This window comes from Bombus vosnesenskii, unplaced genomic scaffold, assembly GCF_011952255.1.
Source record: "Bombus vosnesenskii isolate JDL3184/JDL3185 unplaced genomic scaffold, Bvos_JDL3184-5_v1.1 scf7180000013370, whole genome shotgun sequence".
NCBI classification, from domain to species: Eukaryota; Metazoa; Arthropoda; class Insecta; order Hymenoptera; family Apidae; genus Bombus; species Bombus vosnesenskii.
The window spans coordinates 18,846-35,304 of NW_022883003.1; the positions used below are offsets into that span (position 1 = coordinate 18,846).

At 26.4% G+C, this 16,459-nt stretch overlaps 4 protein-coding genes across 5 annotated transcripts; 2 read left to right on the forward strand and 2 right to left on the reverse strand.

Annotated features, from left to right (window-relative positions):
* Nucleotides 1-229: 229 nt before the first annotated feature.
* LOC117237322 (dnaJ homolog subfamily C member 16) lies at nucleotides 230-5,475 on the reverse strand. The gene is made up of 12 exons (XM_033501151.1): nucleotides 4,973-5,475; nucleotides 4,330-4,396; nucleotides 4,061-4,257; nucleotides 3,420-3,700; nucleotides 3,155-3,345; nucleotides 2,747-3,081; nucleotides 2,052-2,355; nucleotides 1,810-1,958; nucleotides 1,390-1,614; nucleotides 1,103-1,316; nucleotides 802-909; nucleotides 230-629 (listed from the first exon to the last, which is right to left on the reverse strand). The coding sequence occupies exons 1-12, from the start codon at nucleotides 5,224-5,226 to the stop codon at nucleotides 504-506; spliced, it is 2,451 nt and encodes an 816-aa protein (XP_033357042.1). The 5' UTR covers nucleotides 5,227-5,475; the 3' UTR covers nucleotides 230-503.
* A 690-nt stretch (nucleotides 5,476-6,165) lies between these two features.
* On the forward strand, nucleotides 6,166-7,869 carry LOC117237351 (MICOS complex subunit Mic10-like). The gene is made up of 3 exons (XM_033501197.1): nucleotides 6,166-6,483; nucleotides 6,574-6,621; nucleotides 7,592-7,869. Exons 1-3 carry the CDS (start codon nucleotides 6,411-6,413, stop codon nucleotides 7,747-7,749), a joined length of 279 nt encoding a protein of 92 aa, XP_033357088.1. The 5' UTR covers nucleotides 6,166-6,410; the 3' UTR covers nucleotides 7,750-7,869.
* Nucleotides 7,870-8,505: 636 nt separating this feature from the next.
* Nucleotides 8,506-14,082, forward strand: LOC117237416 (AP-3 complex subunit beta-2). 2 transcript variants are annotated; one of them, XM_033501351.1, is made up of 10 exons: nucleotides 8,506-9,053; nucleotides 9,593-9,668; nucleotides 9,996-10,577; nucleotides 10,652-10,948; nucleotides 11,064-11,331; nucleotides 11,489-12,196; nucleotides 12,321-12,587; nucleotides 12,700-12,971; nucleotides 13,079-13,443; nucleotides 13,656-14,082. In XM_033501351.1, the coding sequence occupies exons 1-10, from the start codon at nucleotides 8,920-8,922 to the stop codon at nucleotides 13,807-13,809; spliced, it is 3,123 nt and encodes a 1,040-aa protein (XP_033357242.1). In that variant the 5' UTR covers nucleotides 8,506-8,919; the 3' UTR covers nucleotides 13,810-14,082. The 2 variants fall into 2 exon arrangements, with proteins under 2 accessions (XP_033357242.1, XP_033357241.1); XM_033501350.1 differs by having other exon boundaries at nucleotides 8,508-9,053; nucleotides 12,294-12,587.
* Nucleotides 14,083-14,986: 904 nt separating this feature from the next.
* LOC117237422 lies at nucleotides 14,987-16,209 on the reverse strand. The gene is made up of 2 exons (XM_033501366.1): nucleotides 15,812-16,209; nucleotides 14,987-15,735 (listed from the first exon to the last, which is right to left on the reverse strand). The coding sequence occupies exons 1-2, from the start codon at nucleotides 15,973-15,975 to the stop codon at nucleotides 15,156-15,158; spliced, it is 744 nt and encodes a 247-aa protein (XP_033357257.1). The 5' UTR covers nucleotides 15,976-16,209; the 3' UTR covers nucleotides 14,987-15,155.
* Nucleotides 16,210-16,459: the final 250 nt, after the last annotated feature.

A 16,459-nucleotide genomic window follows, 5' to 3' on the forward strand; every position in this document is an offset into this window, starting at 1 on the left:
AAGTAGAAATTGTTATAACGTAATGGTATAAAAGTAACAATATACCATAGCGTAACATTGATATTGAAGGAAAAAGGACAAATTATTGGCATGTTATAAATATATATAAATATACAGTATCTAGTATTTAAACATGTAATATAAATACTGTTATGTCTTTAATGGCATCGACTAGAATTACTTTAAAAATATTATTAAAAATGACGAGAATTTTTATTACTCATGAAAATTGATGAAAATAATGTAATTCTGAATCTGTAAGAACTTTATCGACTATTATAACAATTTATAAAATTCTTTTTTACAGAAATCGTGTGTAAATTAATAAATAATACCTTCATGTACATATAATGAATATGTCTTAATTTTACATGAAATTATAGGATGTATTTCCCTTTAAATTGTATAGGACTTTTAAATGACACATGATATTGTTGACTAGTTGGATCCCCTTTTCTATTGCAAGAAGTATACACGTTACCAAAATGTATACCAATCTCCATTTACTTGGCAGTGAACTCGGGCCAATAATTTACATAATAACGATGTGTTAAACCTTCAAATAGCCTATCCAGCCACATTGGTAAACCATCCAAAAGATTGTCCTGGCATAAAACATTATTTCCACCCTATAATATAAAAGTTTGTAAATAGAAAGAACAGTTCAATTTCTAGAATATAAATAATACGAGAATTTTTTAAAAGAGAAATTGATTTTAATATCATATATTTTTAAATATTACTGTATTATATTAATTATCGCAACTCAACAATAGGAGATGTGAGATATAAAAAGCATACCTCTTCTTCAGAAGCATCAGATTCATTGGAACTATTAAAACCTATAAATGCGCCAGCTTCTGCATCATCTGTTCTTCGAGTTAACTGCTTTGTCATTCGTTCTATTCTCTATACATGAAAATATCATACATGTATATAAAAATTATCATCTTTGTACATTTAATAAATACATGATTTAAAATATTGGGTTGGCAACTAAGTGATTTTGTCATTACCATCTAATCCGCAAGTCCGCACAAAATCCGCAATCACTTAGTTGTCAACTCAATAGTTATATATACATATATAAAACATATATTACCTTAGAACCTTTGCCTTTAGTACATTCTGGATGTTTGGCATGGTACATACAAAAATATTTACGATGCCCATTTAGAGACAATACAGTGCCAACACAATTCTTGGCATTTATGTTTAGTTCTTTTTGTTCTGGCAAGGTGAGAGATAACAGTTTTTTATACCACTCTAACCCTCTTTCGAGAGACAAATGTCCAAACATAAGAGTTTTATTTTTTCTGTAATAATACCAATTACTTTTTATTTTTCTATTACAATTATAATATATTTTTATTAATATGTTGAATTTACCTATAAGGCCACACAGCTTTATGAAAAGCTGGTAATAATTTTAATCTACTTTGAACGTCGACTAATAATATAATGGTTCTACAACCTGGTTTTAATAGTCGAACTAAACCATTGTATTTCTCTGCCCGCAACTCGTGTAATCGCAATTGTGGCTGTGACGGCGTTGGTTTATTATTATCCTTACATTGAGCACGTTCAGCTTGAATACTTGCTTCCTCTAATTTTCTGTATGATTTTAAAAACCAATATAATCAAATGGATTTTATTTTCAATATTATTTTAAAGAATTCAAACTAATATAAAGATTCAAAACGGAATTTATATAAATTAAATATAAAATGAGAATGTTGAAATATACAAAATCGAAATTTTGAATGTTCTAAACTAAGTAAAACATCATTTTAACGTGATGTTACTTACGCTAGATATGACATCCCATATCCCGCAGCACCAATTAACATTAAAGTAGCAATTACTGATACTAAAGGCAATATTTGCTCCTTAGTAAGACTATCAGAAATATAATCTACAGCTAATAACGCTTTTCCAATAAGTTTGTCTACAGTACCCTGTACAAAATTACATTTAAAATTAATTTTAAATTGTGATGTAAGATAGGAGGTTAATCTTGGTCTCTTTCGAACAAAAATTAGAATGCATACCTGTGCATGTTCATCTGCTAGTTCTCCTACAACTGCGGCATATGGCAAAGCTTCCGATGCACGTAATAATCTTTGTATGGTTTGTTCTAAGTTGCGAAGTGTTTCATTCCACTGAGTTTCATCTTGAGCAGCTTCAATCCAACCAGTAGGTAACCATTCATATTTCAAATGATTCGCATCCCTTCTCCAAATAATGACAATATGTAATAAAGGCTCTAAAGGACTACCTTCTCCTGTTGATAATGCTGATACAAATTCTGGTTGTGTATCCTTAAATACGTACGTATATCGTACCCTTTCAGTACTGTAAATTAAACATTGTAAAATAAAATAATCGTGTATATTAAAATTATTTTAGAAAAAATTGTGTGTATAACTTTATAATTTATTGTTTATTAGTTAATACATTTGAAAGTTTAATCCAATACTTTCTTCTCTAGTAATTTTGTATAAATTGAGTAATATAAATATCTATAATTTCAAATTTATTGAAGTAGTTAAATCACATAACACGCTATGTAGATATTAAATGAGTAAATATTGGTGAGTTATAAGTCATAATAAACCATAATAAAAAAATATTAATCAAATCATTCATGATAGAAAATAGTAAAATCATTACATAATAAATGCACATATATATATATATATATATATATTTATTTTATTTTCACATATATTTGAAGCATTGTTACCTGTAAGATGATTCTAAAGCTGCTTGTCTAAATTTATGCCTAGCTAAATCATGAAGAGGACTATTTTGTTGTGATATTAAAACTGCACATAACCGTTTTTGAGGTCTTAACCACTCAGGTGGACAAACTGAGTCTAGCATTGCTTGATTTGAAAGTCTTGGTAGAGCAAGGAATTTATTATTTGATATAACATTGTGCATTGTGTCACTTGATATATCTTTCATACTGACGGATGCCATAGGTTTCTCGGAATTTTCATTAAATAACAATAAAGTATCCAAGTCCACAGAAATTTTATATTTCATTACAATAAGTTCAGTATCTAGTTTTCCCGTCTACAAAGAAAATTGTAATTAAAATAATTGAAAAATTACATAATTCAAAAAGTAAAGTAAAAATAAAGTGTACCTGAACAAAACCAAATGCAACACGGTCTCTATAATAAAATGCAATAAATAGATATCGTAATCTCACAGATTCTTTCTTATCAAATATTAAAGCTCGAATTCGATTATCTATCCATCCTGAGAGGAAATTATCTACATTATTTTTATTTATATTAGGTATTAATTTATATGGAAATTTGTTTCGTAAGAAGTCTGTAAAAGAAATAAACACTTTAATTCTATCACACTACAAAGTAGAAATATGAAGTACATTATATAATACATACCAACAATCTTTTGGATACTAAAAAGAGATTCTTTATATACACTTGTACGGCCATCTATTGTAACAACAAGACATGGTAGCGAATGAATTCCTAGTTTCCTTGCTAAAGCAGACTCTTTTTCAGCATGTGCAGTTGCTAAACCAAGACCCAGTGGTTCTAACTCATCAATCAAACGTCGCCATATTGGTTCTACTTGTAAACATGCAAAACACCAGTCCGAATAAAATAATATCAGATAAGGTGTACGTAAAGTTTTTGGTACTATTACATTTTCAAATGATCTGCAAAAATCATTCATATTTAAAATATTTATAATATAATAATACAAACAAACATAGTATTGATTTGCTCAGAAAGTTCATAGTATTTTTAAAATTGGAATCTGATTATAAAACATATAAAATATCAAAATATATAATATTGGATTGAAATAGATATTTCTAGCTGAACATTAAATGCAGCAATTACTAAGAATATTTCTAATAAATGGCGAAATGTCATTATGAAAATATACAGATTGCTTAATAAAATTTTAATTTTATTACCATGAAATCTTTTTAAATTTTGTTATTGCTTCCCAAACAATACAATACAACCCATGCATATATGTATTAGACACTTTTTAACAGAATGATACAAACCGATATGTGATGCTCATCTTATAGAAAAGTGAAATGTCTCGATTTTGATAATGAAATTTGAAGTTTCTGGCAAATAGTTCTTCCAATGGATCAAAGACATTGTTAAAGTGACTATTGTCTCTTCGTTGCCTAGAAATACTTTCTTCTGTAATTCCATGATTATCAAATTTCCTTCTTCTTTCTGGATCTGTTAAAATCTAGAAACAAGAAAATTTCTAGTGAAAGGAGATGATAAATTACGTTATATTTTTTATTGGTATTAATTTTACCTCATAAGCTTTGGTAATTTCCACAAATTTGTTTTCTGCACCTGGGTGATTGGTTTTATCTGGATGCCTAAGGAAATAAATTTTATTTGGAAAAATAAATTTAATTCATTGTATTCACACTGTAATCCAAGGTACAGAAATAAGAAATCATTTGAAATTATTTATCTCTGCTTTTTGATCAGATATCACTCATTCGCTACAATAATGACATAAATCAAAATTTACAGTTTTTGAGTCATTAATATATAAGAAACATGTTTTAAGGATGAATGTGAATTTATTAAACTGGATGAGAATATTATAATATTTTTAGACAAATTGATCTGCTTATTACAACAATCTGTTATTTTAATACAATGTTCTTACAAAATTATAACGATTCAAGACATTCAAACTTGTTTTCTCTGAATTTTTTATTTTTGAGTTATTTTATATTGTTGCAGCAAATGAACGATATACTTAAATAATTGGCATACTTTAGTACAATGTCAATGAAGCCTATAATTCTAAATATAAAATAGCTTATTTTTGTTAATAGCAAACACCTTCAGTATATTCAAATGGTTTCTAAAATATAAAAAAATAAGAGTGAATATTAATCTTCATAAAATAATAATGAAATAATAGAAAATCCTATACGTACCATTCTTTGACAAGATTTTTGTACGCTTTTCTAATTTCTTGTAAGGTCGCACGTTTGTGAACACCTAATATTTTATACGGATTTCCCAATGACTCACTTGCGCTGACCGTCGACAATAGGTGGGTTGTTACGATAAAAATCACAATAAAAAATGAGAACCTCATTAATAATTCTATATCAATCGCTTTCCTATTACTATTATTTGATCGTTTGGCTACTGACTCAGAGGTTCTTGAAAAATTAATCGATAACATTATTTGTGACGCAGTTTTAACATGAATGTATATCTAGTTGATTTACAGCACTTAACATCGAGTCTGCATCGATTAAAACTATCCTTTCTTCGTCTTGCAATATTTAACGAACATGTTCAAATCACGAATTTTTTTCTTATCTTTGCACCGGAAACTCTATCATTGCAATTTTATAGTGATGTTTCTCGACAACCATGTTGTCAAATGGAATATACACAGTGGACACTAAATCTTAGGTTTAGAATGCTCTAGTAGGATAGGACAGAATCGATTACGAGATGGCGTTAAAATACATTTTCAATTTTCACTTTTTCTATGTTTATCTTCTCTTATATCTTAAAAAGTAAAACAAAAGTTCAAGAAGTATTTTTATTATATTATTTAGATGATAGACATATTACTTAGATAGAAACTGTTCCTCATATAAATTAGAGTACGAAGAAATTTATTTTACTAAATTATGTCCACATCCTAGTATCTTGTAATTTACTCTTATTTTAAATAAAATTACATTTCTATATGTTATTTGTTTTCATTGAAAGGAATTAATAGTAAATTAGAAAAAAATAATTATATATTTTTGGTTACATAAATTATTAATTAATCTTATTATGCTATTTTATTGCATATAAAATTATGTTTATAATGGACACTTTATTTAGTGATATTTCGTTACTAAAAAATATAACAAATTATCAAACTATCTAGTGATTTATTTTTAAATCTAATAACTAAAGCTCCGTTGGCGCCACTTTCTCTCTCTTTTAAAAATTTACAAAAATAGATCGGGCAGTTTCCAATTAAATTACCCAGTTTATAGAACAAATCGATTACTTGTCGTCAAAGAAAACACATTTCAAATCTAGCGAATGTGTGCAATTATGAGGAAATATTTTCTGTCATGACTTATATCAAAATATAACAGCATATACATATTTCTTATATTCCTACATACTCTGTTGTTTGAACGAGATGTGAACTACTTAATTATATTGGTTTCGTCGCCTTCTATCATATCACACGTTCATATGTATTATTGAGAAAAATATAAAAGAAATACTGAATCCCTATAATATTAATTTTTACGAATAAATCGATGTCTCAACATTACTATTTTTTGATGGTCATAGACTGTGACGTGTGACATAACATCTAATATTATAGATCTACTTTAATATAGAAAAATGGCTACTTGGGCTGAAGATGAAATCGGACGAAAATGGGATCGGTGTTTTACTGACGCTATATTTAAGTTTGGTAATTATAATTCAATAATCGACTCTTACTGGACATTAAAATAATAAAAGATCAAATTTATTTATTACAATAATAACGACATCTTCATAGGAGGAGGAATTCTACTTGGAGGAGTATTCTCCCTATTTTTTTTCAAACGTAAGTCTTAAATCACTTAATACCTTTTTTTAACAAAAGAATCCTCACATATTTTCTAATATTAATAAAAATTTACATTTAATATTATAATGGATTTAATTTGTTTTTGTTCAAATGAATACGTAACTTTTAGAAGTTAACTTCAAATCTTGACTGAAAAATACAAGTAATATAATATTATACGTTCAATTTCATATAATTTTACATTTTTACACAAGTATTTTTTTCGCTTTCAAATTTTAGGTAATGAAAGTTGTTTCGTTACATACATGATATAGGTTAGGTTCTACGATATTTCCAATCTGAAATCTTAATAAGATATTATTATTAGATATTTAGATATTAGATAGTTAACTTATTAATTAGACAGTTTAATATTATGTTGTTCAGAAAATTCGTAATGAAAATTAAAAAAGATTTAATTAGAAGTAGACTTTTTACCATCTACAACATTATAAATCTTTATTGAAAAATTATTTGCCATTTTTGTAGTAAATTTCAAATTCACCAAGCTTTCAGTTTAAGAAATTCAAATAGCTTTTACAGGCTTCTGAAGTATTTAATTTTTTATCTATATCTTTCGAATAAATTTTGTAAAAATGAAAAACTAATAATGAAACAATATTGTACTTCTGTAAATGAGGTACATAAAAATGGATATTTCAGCTACTATTTAGGAGTTCTTGGATATACAAAATTTGACATTTTTTACTGAAAAAAAGTATGAATTATTAATGAATATTCATTGTCTTTCCCTTATTCTCTTTAGTGTCTAACTAAGAGCAGTATTTGTTTGGAAATTTCATTTGATATAATAAAAGAAAACTACAAACTTTTTGAACAATTCAATAATTGAAAAATCTCATGGTCTAATCATATATATCATTATTATGTATTTGTTATTAATATTTTAACAAATATATGAATATGTATGTATTATAAAATAATATAAATATTAATTTTCTTTTAGGAAGAAAGTGGCCTATTATAACTGGTGGAGGCTTTGGATTAGGTATGGCATATGCTAATTGTCAAGAAGATTTGAATTCTACAATAAGACGACAAAAATCCAGAGAATGTAGTAAACCAAATAAAGAAAAGCCAGCTGAAGAGAAGAAAAGTTCTTAGCAAGCTTCCTATGAAAAAAATTGTTATGCTGTTATCAGACAACATACAATATACCAATAAACTAGTTGAACTTGTATTATAGCGTCATACAAAATAAACTCTTTCATAACTTTAAATTAACATAATTTAAAAATGTGAAATATACATATTTATTATTTACTTTACTATCATTAGCATTTAAAAGTAAATATTCAAATGATTATAAATAAAATATTTATTTTGTATATTTTGTATATAATTGTATATTTAATGTTTTTAATATATCAATTATTTTTATAAAGAAAAATCGAAACATTTTAGAACTATAAAAATAGTTACAAAACAATAATTTATGATATCAATGATATTTTGCTATACAAAGTTAAATATATAAAATTCATATTTATATCATTCATAAAAATCGTATTTGTTTCCAAACATTATTTTATAAAGACTATGCTTTTTATGCAGTGCAGTACTTGCTAAATATTGAAAATATATATTATAAAATATTTATTCACACATATCGGCATATTTGAGATAACAGTAAAAGTTAATTTTGCAATGCTTATTTCAAAATGTTTCTGTAACTATGTAATACATTGATATCGTTTATAGTATTGTATTAATATTTATATATAATTATGTAATTTGAGCAAATATGCAAATTTTATTTATGAAATCGTTAAATTGTTGAGTTCAGGTAGAATAAGAGATAAAACTTTTTTATCATAATTAAATATTCCCATACCTACATGCACAAATAAAAGTTACTAGGTTAGTAACTTATTTGTAAAGCGTGTGGCTTCACGATCTGGTTTCGCTCATTCAATCGTTATTTTTAGAAATGCCATAGTCATTAACTTGTACTTTTTAGTCCTATTAAATAAAATGAACGAAACGAATGTATTTGCAAGAAATTAACGAAGAAAATAGGTTTACACATTGTTTTATTTTTAGAAATTTTCATTCGATACATTTCGATACACAAAACAGAATTTCTTAAAGAATGGACTTTGCTCAAATCTAAATAGATCTAAGATCTAAGTAACATGGGTATCTGTGTTAATACGTACTGAAAGCATCTTGTCATCAATTTTTAAATAACCACGTGTGCTATAGGAAAGTCTGTGTGACTTTTTTTAATACAAGAAAGAAGAATTACTTTGGTTCGAGTGAAATTGGAATAAAATGTTAACTGCTGCTGCGAATTCGTTATCGAATAACGGTGGCTCTTACAGCAATGATAGACCGTCGAGCACAGCAGATCCAGAACTTGCAACTGATCCCGCTTCAGGTGGATTTTTTCACTCGGATTATAAAAAGTAAATATTTCAATGTGAAAATATGCTTTATTTGTAAAAATATGTTTACATATATTTGAACTTTTATTCAAATGTAATAAAGAAATTTGACATACTTTCCAATTAGAAACATTACATATTGTTTTTAAATGTAATATTGTGTTGCATTATTTTTATTTTTTTACTTGGAGTATTTTAATTTTATGTCGTAATTTTAAAGCTATAGAGAAATAGCATTTATATTTCACTGTCTATATTTTTAATTAAATATTTAAAATATTGTAAGTGATGATAATTGTACTTATTTGTTTAGATTTATTATTTTAGTTATTATTATATTATATTATTTATTATGTTAATTATTATTTATAAATATATTTATTTAATATATTGCTTTTTATTTTAACAGTGACGCTAGTACATTTTTATACTTAATCTTTATACTGTATATTTGAAAATTAAATAATAATAAATGTGTTATGTTATTTATTGTACAATATATTATTAAGTATGTTAATAAAAAATATGTAATTATGTATCTTAAAGGAATATTTTTATAGACATGAAGACTTGAAACAAATGTTGGATAGTAATAAGGATGGACTTAAATTAGAGGCTATGAAGCGTATAATTGGGGTAATAAATCAATTATATTTATCTAATTATTTATCTAGATTTTTCTTGAAATCTTTCACTAAGTCTATAAAATATACTTAAATAAAAATACATAATAATACATTTTAGAAAATTAACCTGTTCAAGATTGATAATATATGGTATATGTTAAAAAATTATTAAAAATGTACATACAATATGAAATAATAGAAAGAAGTGTATATCTAAAAATTGAGATTAATGTTAATGTACCCTTTGAATAGGTTAATATTCATTAAAATATTTCATTTCTTAATTTAATTTATTATCCTTATTTTAACAAATAATTACCACAAATTATTTTTTCAGATGATAGCAAAGGGGCGAGATGCATCAGAGTTATTCCCAGCTGTAGTAAAAAATGTTGTATCAAAAAATATTGAAGTGAAAAAATTAGTTTATGTTTATTTGGTTCGTTATGCTGAAGATCAACAAGATCTTGCACTTTTATCTATTTCTACATTTCAACGAGCATTAAAAGATCCTAATCAATTAATAAGAGCCAGTGCTTTAAGAGTACTTTCAAGTATAAGAGTTTCTATGATAGTGCCTATAGTAATGCTTGCTATCAAGGATTCAGCCAGTGATATGTCACCATATGTGCGAAAAACTGCAGCACATGCTATTCCTAAACTTTATTCACTAGATTCTGAGCAAAAAGAGGAATTAATAGGTGTTTTAGAAAAGTTACTATCAGATAAAACAACTCTTGTTGTGGGTTCTGCAGCAATGGCATTTGAAGAGGTTTGTCCTGAAAGAATAGATTTGATACATAAAAATTATAGAAAGCTCTGTAACTTATTAGTAGATGTCGATGAATGGGGTCAAGTTGTTATAGTCAACATGCTTACAAGATATGCAAGAACACAATTCATTAACCCTAATGTAGATGTATGTATAATTTTCCAAAATCATGGACAATTTATACATACAAGATTTATATCATATGAAATTAATTTTTGTAGAGCATAGAAGATGATGAAAATCGCCCGTTTTATGATTCTGATTCTGATTCGTCTAATACAAAGAAACCAAAATTAACAATAGATCCAGATCATCGATTATTATTGCGAAATACAAAACCTCTTTTGCAAAGTAGAAATGCTTCTGTAGTAATGGCAGTATCTCAATTGTATCACCACACTGCTCCACGAAGCGAAGTAATGATTGCTGCCAAAGCATTAATTAGATTATTAAGAGGACACAGAGAAGTTCAGAGCATAGTTCTCCACTGCATTGCTAACATATCAATTGCCAGGAAGGTAATGTAATTATTGTAAAATGATTTTTAGACATATAGCAAATATTAATTTAATATAGAAATTTTTTTGTAGTAGAAGTTTGATACAATCTATAATTTTTATTGTTTTTGCACAGGGAATGTTTGAACCCTTCCTTAAGTCATTTTTTGTGAGAACTTCAGATCCTACTCATATAAAACTTCTGAAATTAGATATTTTGACCAATTTAGCAACTGAAACTAGTATTGGAGTTATACTAAGAGAATTCCAAACTTACATCTCTAGTAGTGATAAAGAATTTGTTGGGGCTAGTATACAAGCAATTGGGAGATGTGCAAGTAATATAAAAGAAGTGACTGATACGTGTTTGAATGGATTAGTTTCATTATTGAGTAATCGAGACGGTAAGTACTTATAAGCAATTAAATAATTAATCTATCTCTGTCACGTTAGTTTCGAACGTTTCTTTAACCCTGTATAAAATATAAAATTAGATTACAATATATAATACTTATAATATAGCTACGTATTACAAAAAGTAAAATATAATTTGTTATCCAGAGGCTGTTGTAGCAGAAAGCGTTGTTGTTATAAAGAAGCTGTTACAAACTCAACCAAACGAACATAAAAATATAATTGCTCATATGGCAAAATTAATGGATTTCATAACTATACCACAAGCCAGAGCATCTATCTTGTGGCTCTTGGGAGAATATTCAGATAGAGTACCTAAGATAGCACCAGATGTGCTTAGAAAAATGGCTAAAAATTTTGTAAATGAACAAGATATTGTAAAGCTCCAAATATTAAATTTGGCTGTAAAGCTGTGTCTAAATAATCCTATTCAAACCAAGCCATTTTGTCAATACGTTTTCCAACTTGCGAAATACGATCAAAACTACGATATTAGAGATCGTGCACGTTTCTTGAGACGTTTTATTTTTGACGAAGATGGTCATAAGAAAAATCTTCCACAGCTTGCAAAAAGAATATTTCTAGCTCCAAAACCTGCACCAACTCTAACATCTAGGTTCAAAAATTCTGAATATCAGTTAGGAACATTGTCACATTATTTAGATATGCCATGTGCTGGTTATCGTCCTTTGCCACCTTTCCCTGATGTAGCTCCTGATCCATCTGTAAGAGATGTTGCAAGTAGCACTACTAGAGATGCAAGAGATGAATATTATAGAAAAGAGAAGAAAGACAAAAAGGGAAAAGAAAAAGAAAAACCCTTTTATAGTGATGAAGAAAGTGTTCAAGCAGATGGTATGTTTTAAATTACTGCAGTTGTAAACAAGATTTTACTCAAGTACTAATTTAAATAGTCCTATTTTAAATTTTATACGAGTATTTTAATTTTTAGAATTAAATAATGAAAATGACTCTTCAGATACTTCAACAACTGATTCTTCAGATGAGGGGAGTGACTCATCTGAGTATATATCAGAATCTGGTAAATCTGAGAATGATAGTGAGAAAAAGAAATCTACCAAGATATCTGATGAGTCGAACAGCGAGTCTGAAAGTGAAGAATCAGATTCTGAAGAATCATCTGAGAATTCTCAGGAAAGTGAAGAGGAAAAGTACAAGGCTTCCAATCAAGAAGCAACAGAAAAACCAAAAAGCAACATTGATCTCCTTTTAGATTTAGATGATGGTAAATATGATCGTATTTAACTATATTACTGGTGGTTTAACAGAGAGAGAACTTAAAAATTATAACAAATATAATTTATCAATTTATTCAAAACTTTATTTGTTAATTTCAGTGATTCCAATGACACCAGTTATGCCATTAAGCACAGGTAGTCTTCTTACCCCTATCAATTTGAATATTACAAATGATGTCAGAGAAATTTCAGCCTCATTTATTCCCATAAAGAAATCTGAATTATTAAATACTATTACGGGACATGGTTTGAAAATTGAATATAGATTTACTAGATCGCAGCACTTAGTAAGTGCTTATTTAGTTACTATTGAATTAACATTTTCCAATGAAAGTAGCGAGCCTGTTAAAGAAATACAAATAGGAGTAAAGGTAAATTTATATAATCTATAACAATTAAATCATCAGTTTTTAATATTTATTAACTGATATATAATATTTATATATAAGTACTATAAAGCAATTTGTTTCATTAATAGAATTTACCAAAAGGAATGGTTATACATGATTTTATGCGAATACCACTATTAGAAGTAAATTCAAATTTATCCACAACATTGGGAATCAATTTTAATGATTCTACACAACCAGCACATTTTAATATTGACTTTGCAATTGGAGATAACATGTATTCCTGCCCAGTTACTATTAAAGCTCCAATTGGAGAAATAATAAGAGCCGTGTTCTTGCCAGAAAATATGTTTACATGTGAAAAAACTAAATTGAAGGGTATGAATGAACATGTTGCGAAAGTGCAATATTTTGGGAATAAGAAAACTATATCCCAAAAAGTTTTTGAGACTGCGAATGTTGCAATGATATCTAGCAGTGATGAAGAGATAAGGTAAAAGAATATTAAATTAATAATTCGGATTATTAATTATTCAGGCAATTTTTTAAAATGTTATTGAATAAAATATTACAAATTTTATTATAAATGTGTTAATTATGTTATAAATTTACAAATTTATAATATTAATATTTAAAATATTAAAAAATTACTTTATGTAATATGTTGAAAATGAAATTTTGTTTAAAAAGATTTCTATTTTGCAGATTTGCCGCTCATACATTAGCATCAAAGTCCTTAGTATTAGTAACAATAAAAGTTATAGGTAATGAATGTTTGGAAATTTGTGTTAACTGTGAAAAGATGGTAATAGGTTCTATCTTATTAACTGAATTAAAAAGTAATTTAAAGATGAACTAATTATTTTTTATTTATATTCGTAAAGTAAATATATACCGAATTTATTTACAATACTTGTATAAAATAAATATAAGACTCTTATGATAATTAAGTGTATATATATGTTTAATTCCACATGGATATATAGTAATTAAATATAAAAATTTAAATATAATATATTTGTTATGAAATCATTAGATTTTTATAAGAAACTGAGATTATTGTTTGCTACTACTTGTTTGGTAAAATATATATACACATATATATGTATATATCAATTTTATAAATCACGCTGAATTACTTGTTAAGTTAAGAATTACCTCATAATGTCATACTTATACCCTTCTGAAAAAATATAAAGTGTTCTAAAGTTGAACAATCGAACTTTGTATTTATTAGATTATAAAGATGATTCATAGCGAAAGTTGAGAGAGATTTAACTAAAATTAGACTTTTTGCTATCTATAATTTTATGAGTGTTTTCTTAAAAAATAATTCGTTTTTTTAATGAGTTTCTTTAAATAGTTTTTGTGAGCTTGTACAATATAATACTGTTCTTTCCACGTAAAATAAAAAAATGTAAAATTTATAAATAATAATCTTTTTCGTTCTATTTTAACAAATTAATTAAAACTTTCAATGTTTTCAAACAATAAACAGATAGAATAAAATAATGAAAGAAACGACACTTATTTTTTTTGTATATTATTACATATCAAAATTCACTATTATTTTGATGAATATTTTTTTATAACTTTTTATAAAATATTTACTACTTATGCTTGGTACTGAATGGTACTTGGTATGAATGGTACTGGCATAGAACTTATGACTTATATCGTACTAACTTACATAAGCCCTATGAACTTACGAGTTCTAGTGGCCGACCAACACGAAATTTGAGGGGCTGAACTTCAAATATAAAATTTTAACTTTGGACATTTATTAGTTTACAAGAATAATAATAAAAAGCTTCTGGAACTATTCATCCAATTCTTTTTATACAGATGTTACTAAACAATCGTTTTCGCATCGTCGCTGACTATTGAGTACCCGATGATATCAGTGTCTATAGGGTGTCCAGCATTGATATATTGGGTATATTTCGGTTTTACTTTAATTTTAAAATTTTTAAAGATATTTTATATAATAAAAAAAGTAATTTTTTAATTATTATTAACTAACACGTGTTTTTGTACACTTTCTAAGAACATAATTTTCATGAAAAAATTTGTTATAATATGTACTACATATTAGGATAATAAAAAATATAAGATTATTAACATACAGAATTCTGTTTTCTTATTGTATATTTATGTTATAAAAACTTAAAATGAAAACATTTGTACAAATAAAAATATTGTGTTTTATTTTATTGATTTTATACGAATCATATAATTTGTAGATACTTCTAACATGCATGGATAAAAAAATTGGAATGTTTTTAAATTTGCTAAGAATTTTTTAAATTCCGGTGAAGAGCTAACAATACCTCTTTGTATGACTTGTTTTGGTGAAGTATTATTATTTCTTTTATACTTATTTGAAGTTTTTAAATTACTTCTTATATGTTCTGAATCTTGACGTACGAAATATTTCGTTAATAAATGATTTTTTAGATACTGATTATTGAAGTATTGATAAAGTTCATAATTGTTGAAAAACAACAATGTATAACTACTAAAAATAATTTCACTTTGAATAATATTTATATTTGTATCCAATATATTTTTATTTTTGTTTTTTACCACAGTCCATTTATCTTCTTCATCATCACAACTCAATTCTGTTTTTAAATATTTTGTACTTATCATAAAATTTGGCATCAATTTAGATTCTAATATAGCAGAGACACTTTTATTTAAATCGCTTTTATTAAAAATATTTTTGTTACGACTTCTTATGAAAGTTGTGAAATAAAAGATAGCTGAGTAAAAGTTGCACATCCTATGAAAATCCATCCACATTGAAAACATAATTATCATTTATCATTCATCTTCTACGATACGAACTTTTTACTTACACATTATTCCATATTTTTATCGCCTTTTTAAGGGAATTGCTATATGAACATGCGAAAAGTATTGCGAAAGATATAGATACAAAAACATAAACATATTGGAGTACAGTTTTTAACATTATTATCATGTTACAGTATATATAATTTGCTCTTGTAATATGTAACATTTCTTCTATAGCCTCCGTTTTTGTCGAAATATTATACACAACTTCAAGATCTGAATTTTATAAGTAAAATAACGTAACTGCACGGAAGCTATTATGTTGAATAAATTTATTATACAGAACGTAATATTTACCTTGTTGTTTTGAAATAACTGAATGATATACATTGCTTGTACATAGAGCTATCCATAATCCAAATCCCCAAAGGAATAAACTATTCCACGATATATAATGCGATCTTTTTTGCTTAAACAACTCTAAGTAACGACGATACATTGTACAAATAATGGCATTTAAAAATATCTACCTTTTCTGTTAGTAATTGTCCACTACCATTATTTTGCATTTTGTATGTTACTTTTTAATTCCTTGTTTCTCGAAAGAATATCATAATATTTGTTCAAAAGTAAATTTTGTACACGTTCATCAATGATATATAAATCGAAAAATTATACAAAATAAAAAAATAAGACAATCTATATACAAG

What these genes read in the sequence shown, in the direction of transcription:
- LOC117237322 (XM_033501151.1), bottom strand. Translation starts at nt 5,226, where the DNA reads ATGTTATCGATTAATTTTTCAAGAACCTCTGAGTCAGTAGCCAAACGA. An exon ending in AAAAATCTTGTCAAAGAATG is followed by an intron (nt 4,397 to 4,972) that starts GTACGTATAGGA and finishes TTATTTCCTTAG; the next exon opens with GCATCCAGATAAAACCAATC. An exon ending in GCTTTAGAATCATCTTACAG is followed by an intron (nt 2,356 to 2,746) that starts GTAACAATGCTT and finishes TTTAATTTACAG; the next exon opens with TACTGAAAGGGTACGATATA.
- LOC117237416 (XM_033501350.1), top strand. Translation starts at nt 8,920, where the DNA reads ATGTTAACTGCTGCTGCGAATTCGTTATCGAATAACGGTGGCTCTTAC. An exon ending in CTATGAAGCGTATAATTGGG is followed by an intron (nt 9,669 to 9,995) that starts GTAATAAATCAA and finishes TTATTTTTTCAG; the next exon opens with ATGATAGCAAAGGGGCGAGA. An exon ending in AGCAGTGATGAAGAGATAAG is followed by an intron (nt 13,444 to 13,655) that starts GTAAAAGAATAT and finishes TCTATTTTGCAG; the next exon opens with ATTTGCCGCTCATACATTAG.
- LOC117237422 (XM_033501366.1), bottom strand. Translation starts at nt 15,975, where the DNA reads ATGTTACATATTACAAGAGCAAATTATATATACTGTAACATGATAATA. An exon ending in ATAAAAATATGGAATAATGT is followed by an intron (nt 15,736 to 15,811) that starts GTAAGTAAAAAG and finishes GGATTTTCATAG; the next exon opens with GATGTGCAACTTTTACTCAG.
- LOC117237351 (XM_033501197.1), top strand. Translation starts at nt 6,411, where the DNA reads ATGGCTACTTGGGCTGAAGATGAAATCGGACGAAAATGGGATCGGTGT. An exon ending in TGACGCTATATTTAAGTTTG is followed by an intron (nt 6,484 to 6,573) that starts GTAATTATAATT and finishes ACATCTTCATAG; the next exon opens with GAGGAGGAATTCTACTTGGA. An exon ending in CTCCCTATTTTTTTTCAAAC is followed by an intron (nt 6,622 to 7,591) that starts GTAAGTCTTAAA and finishes ATTTTCTTTTAG; the next exon opens with GAAGAAAGTGGCCTATTATA.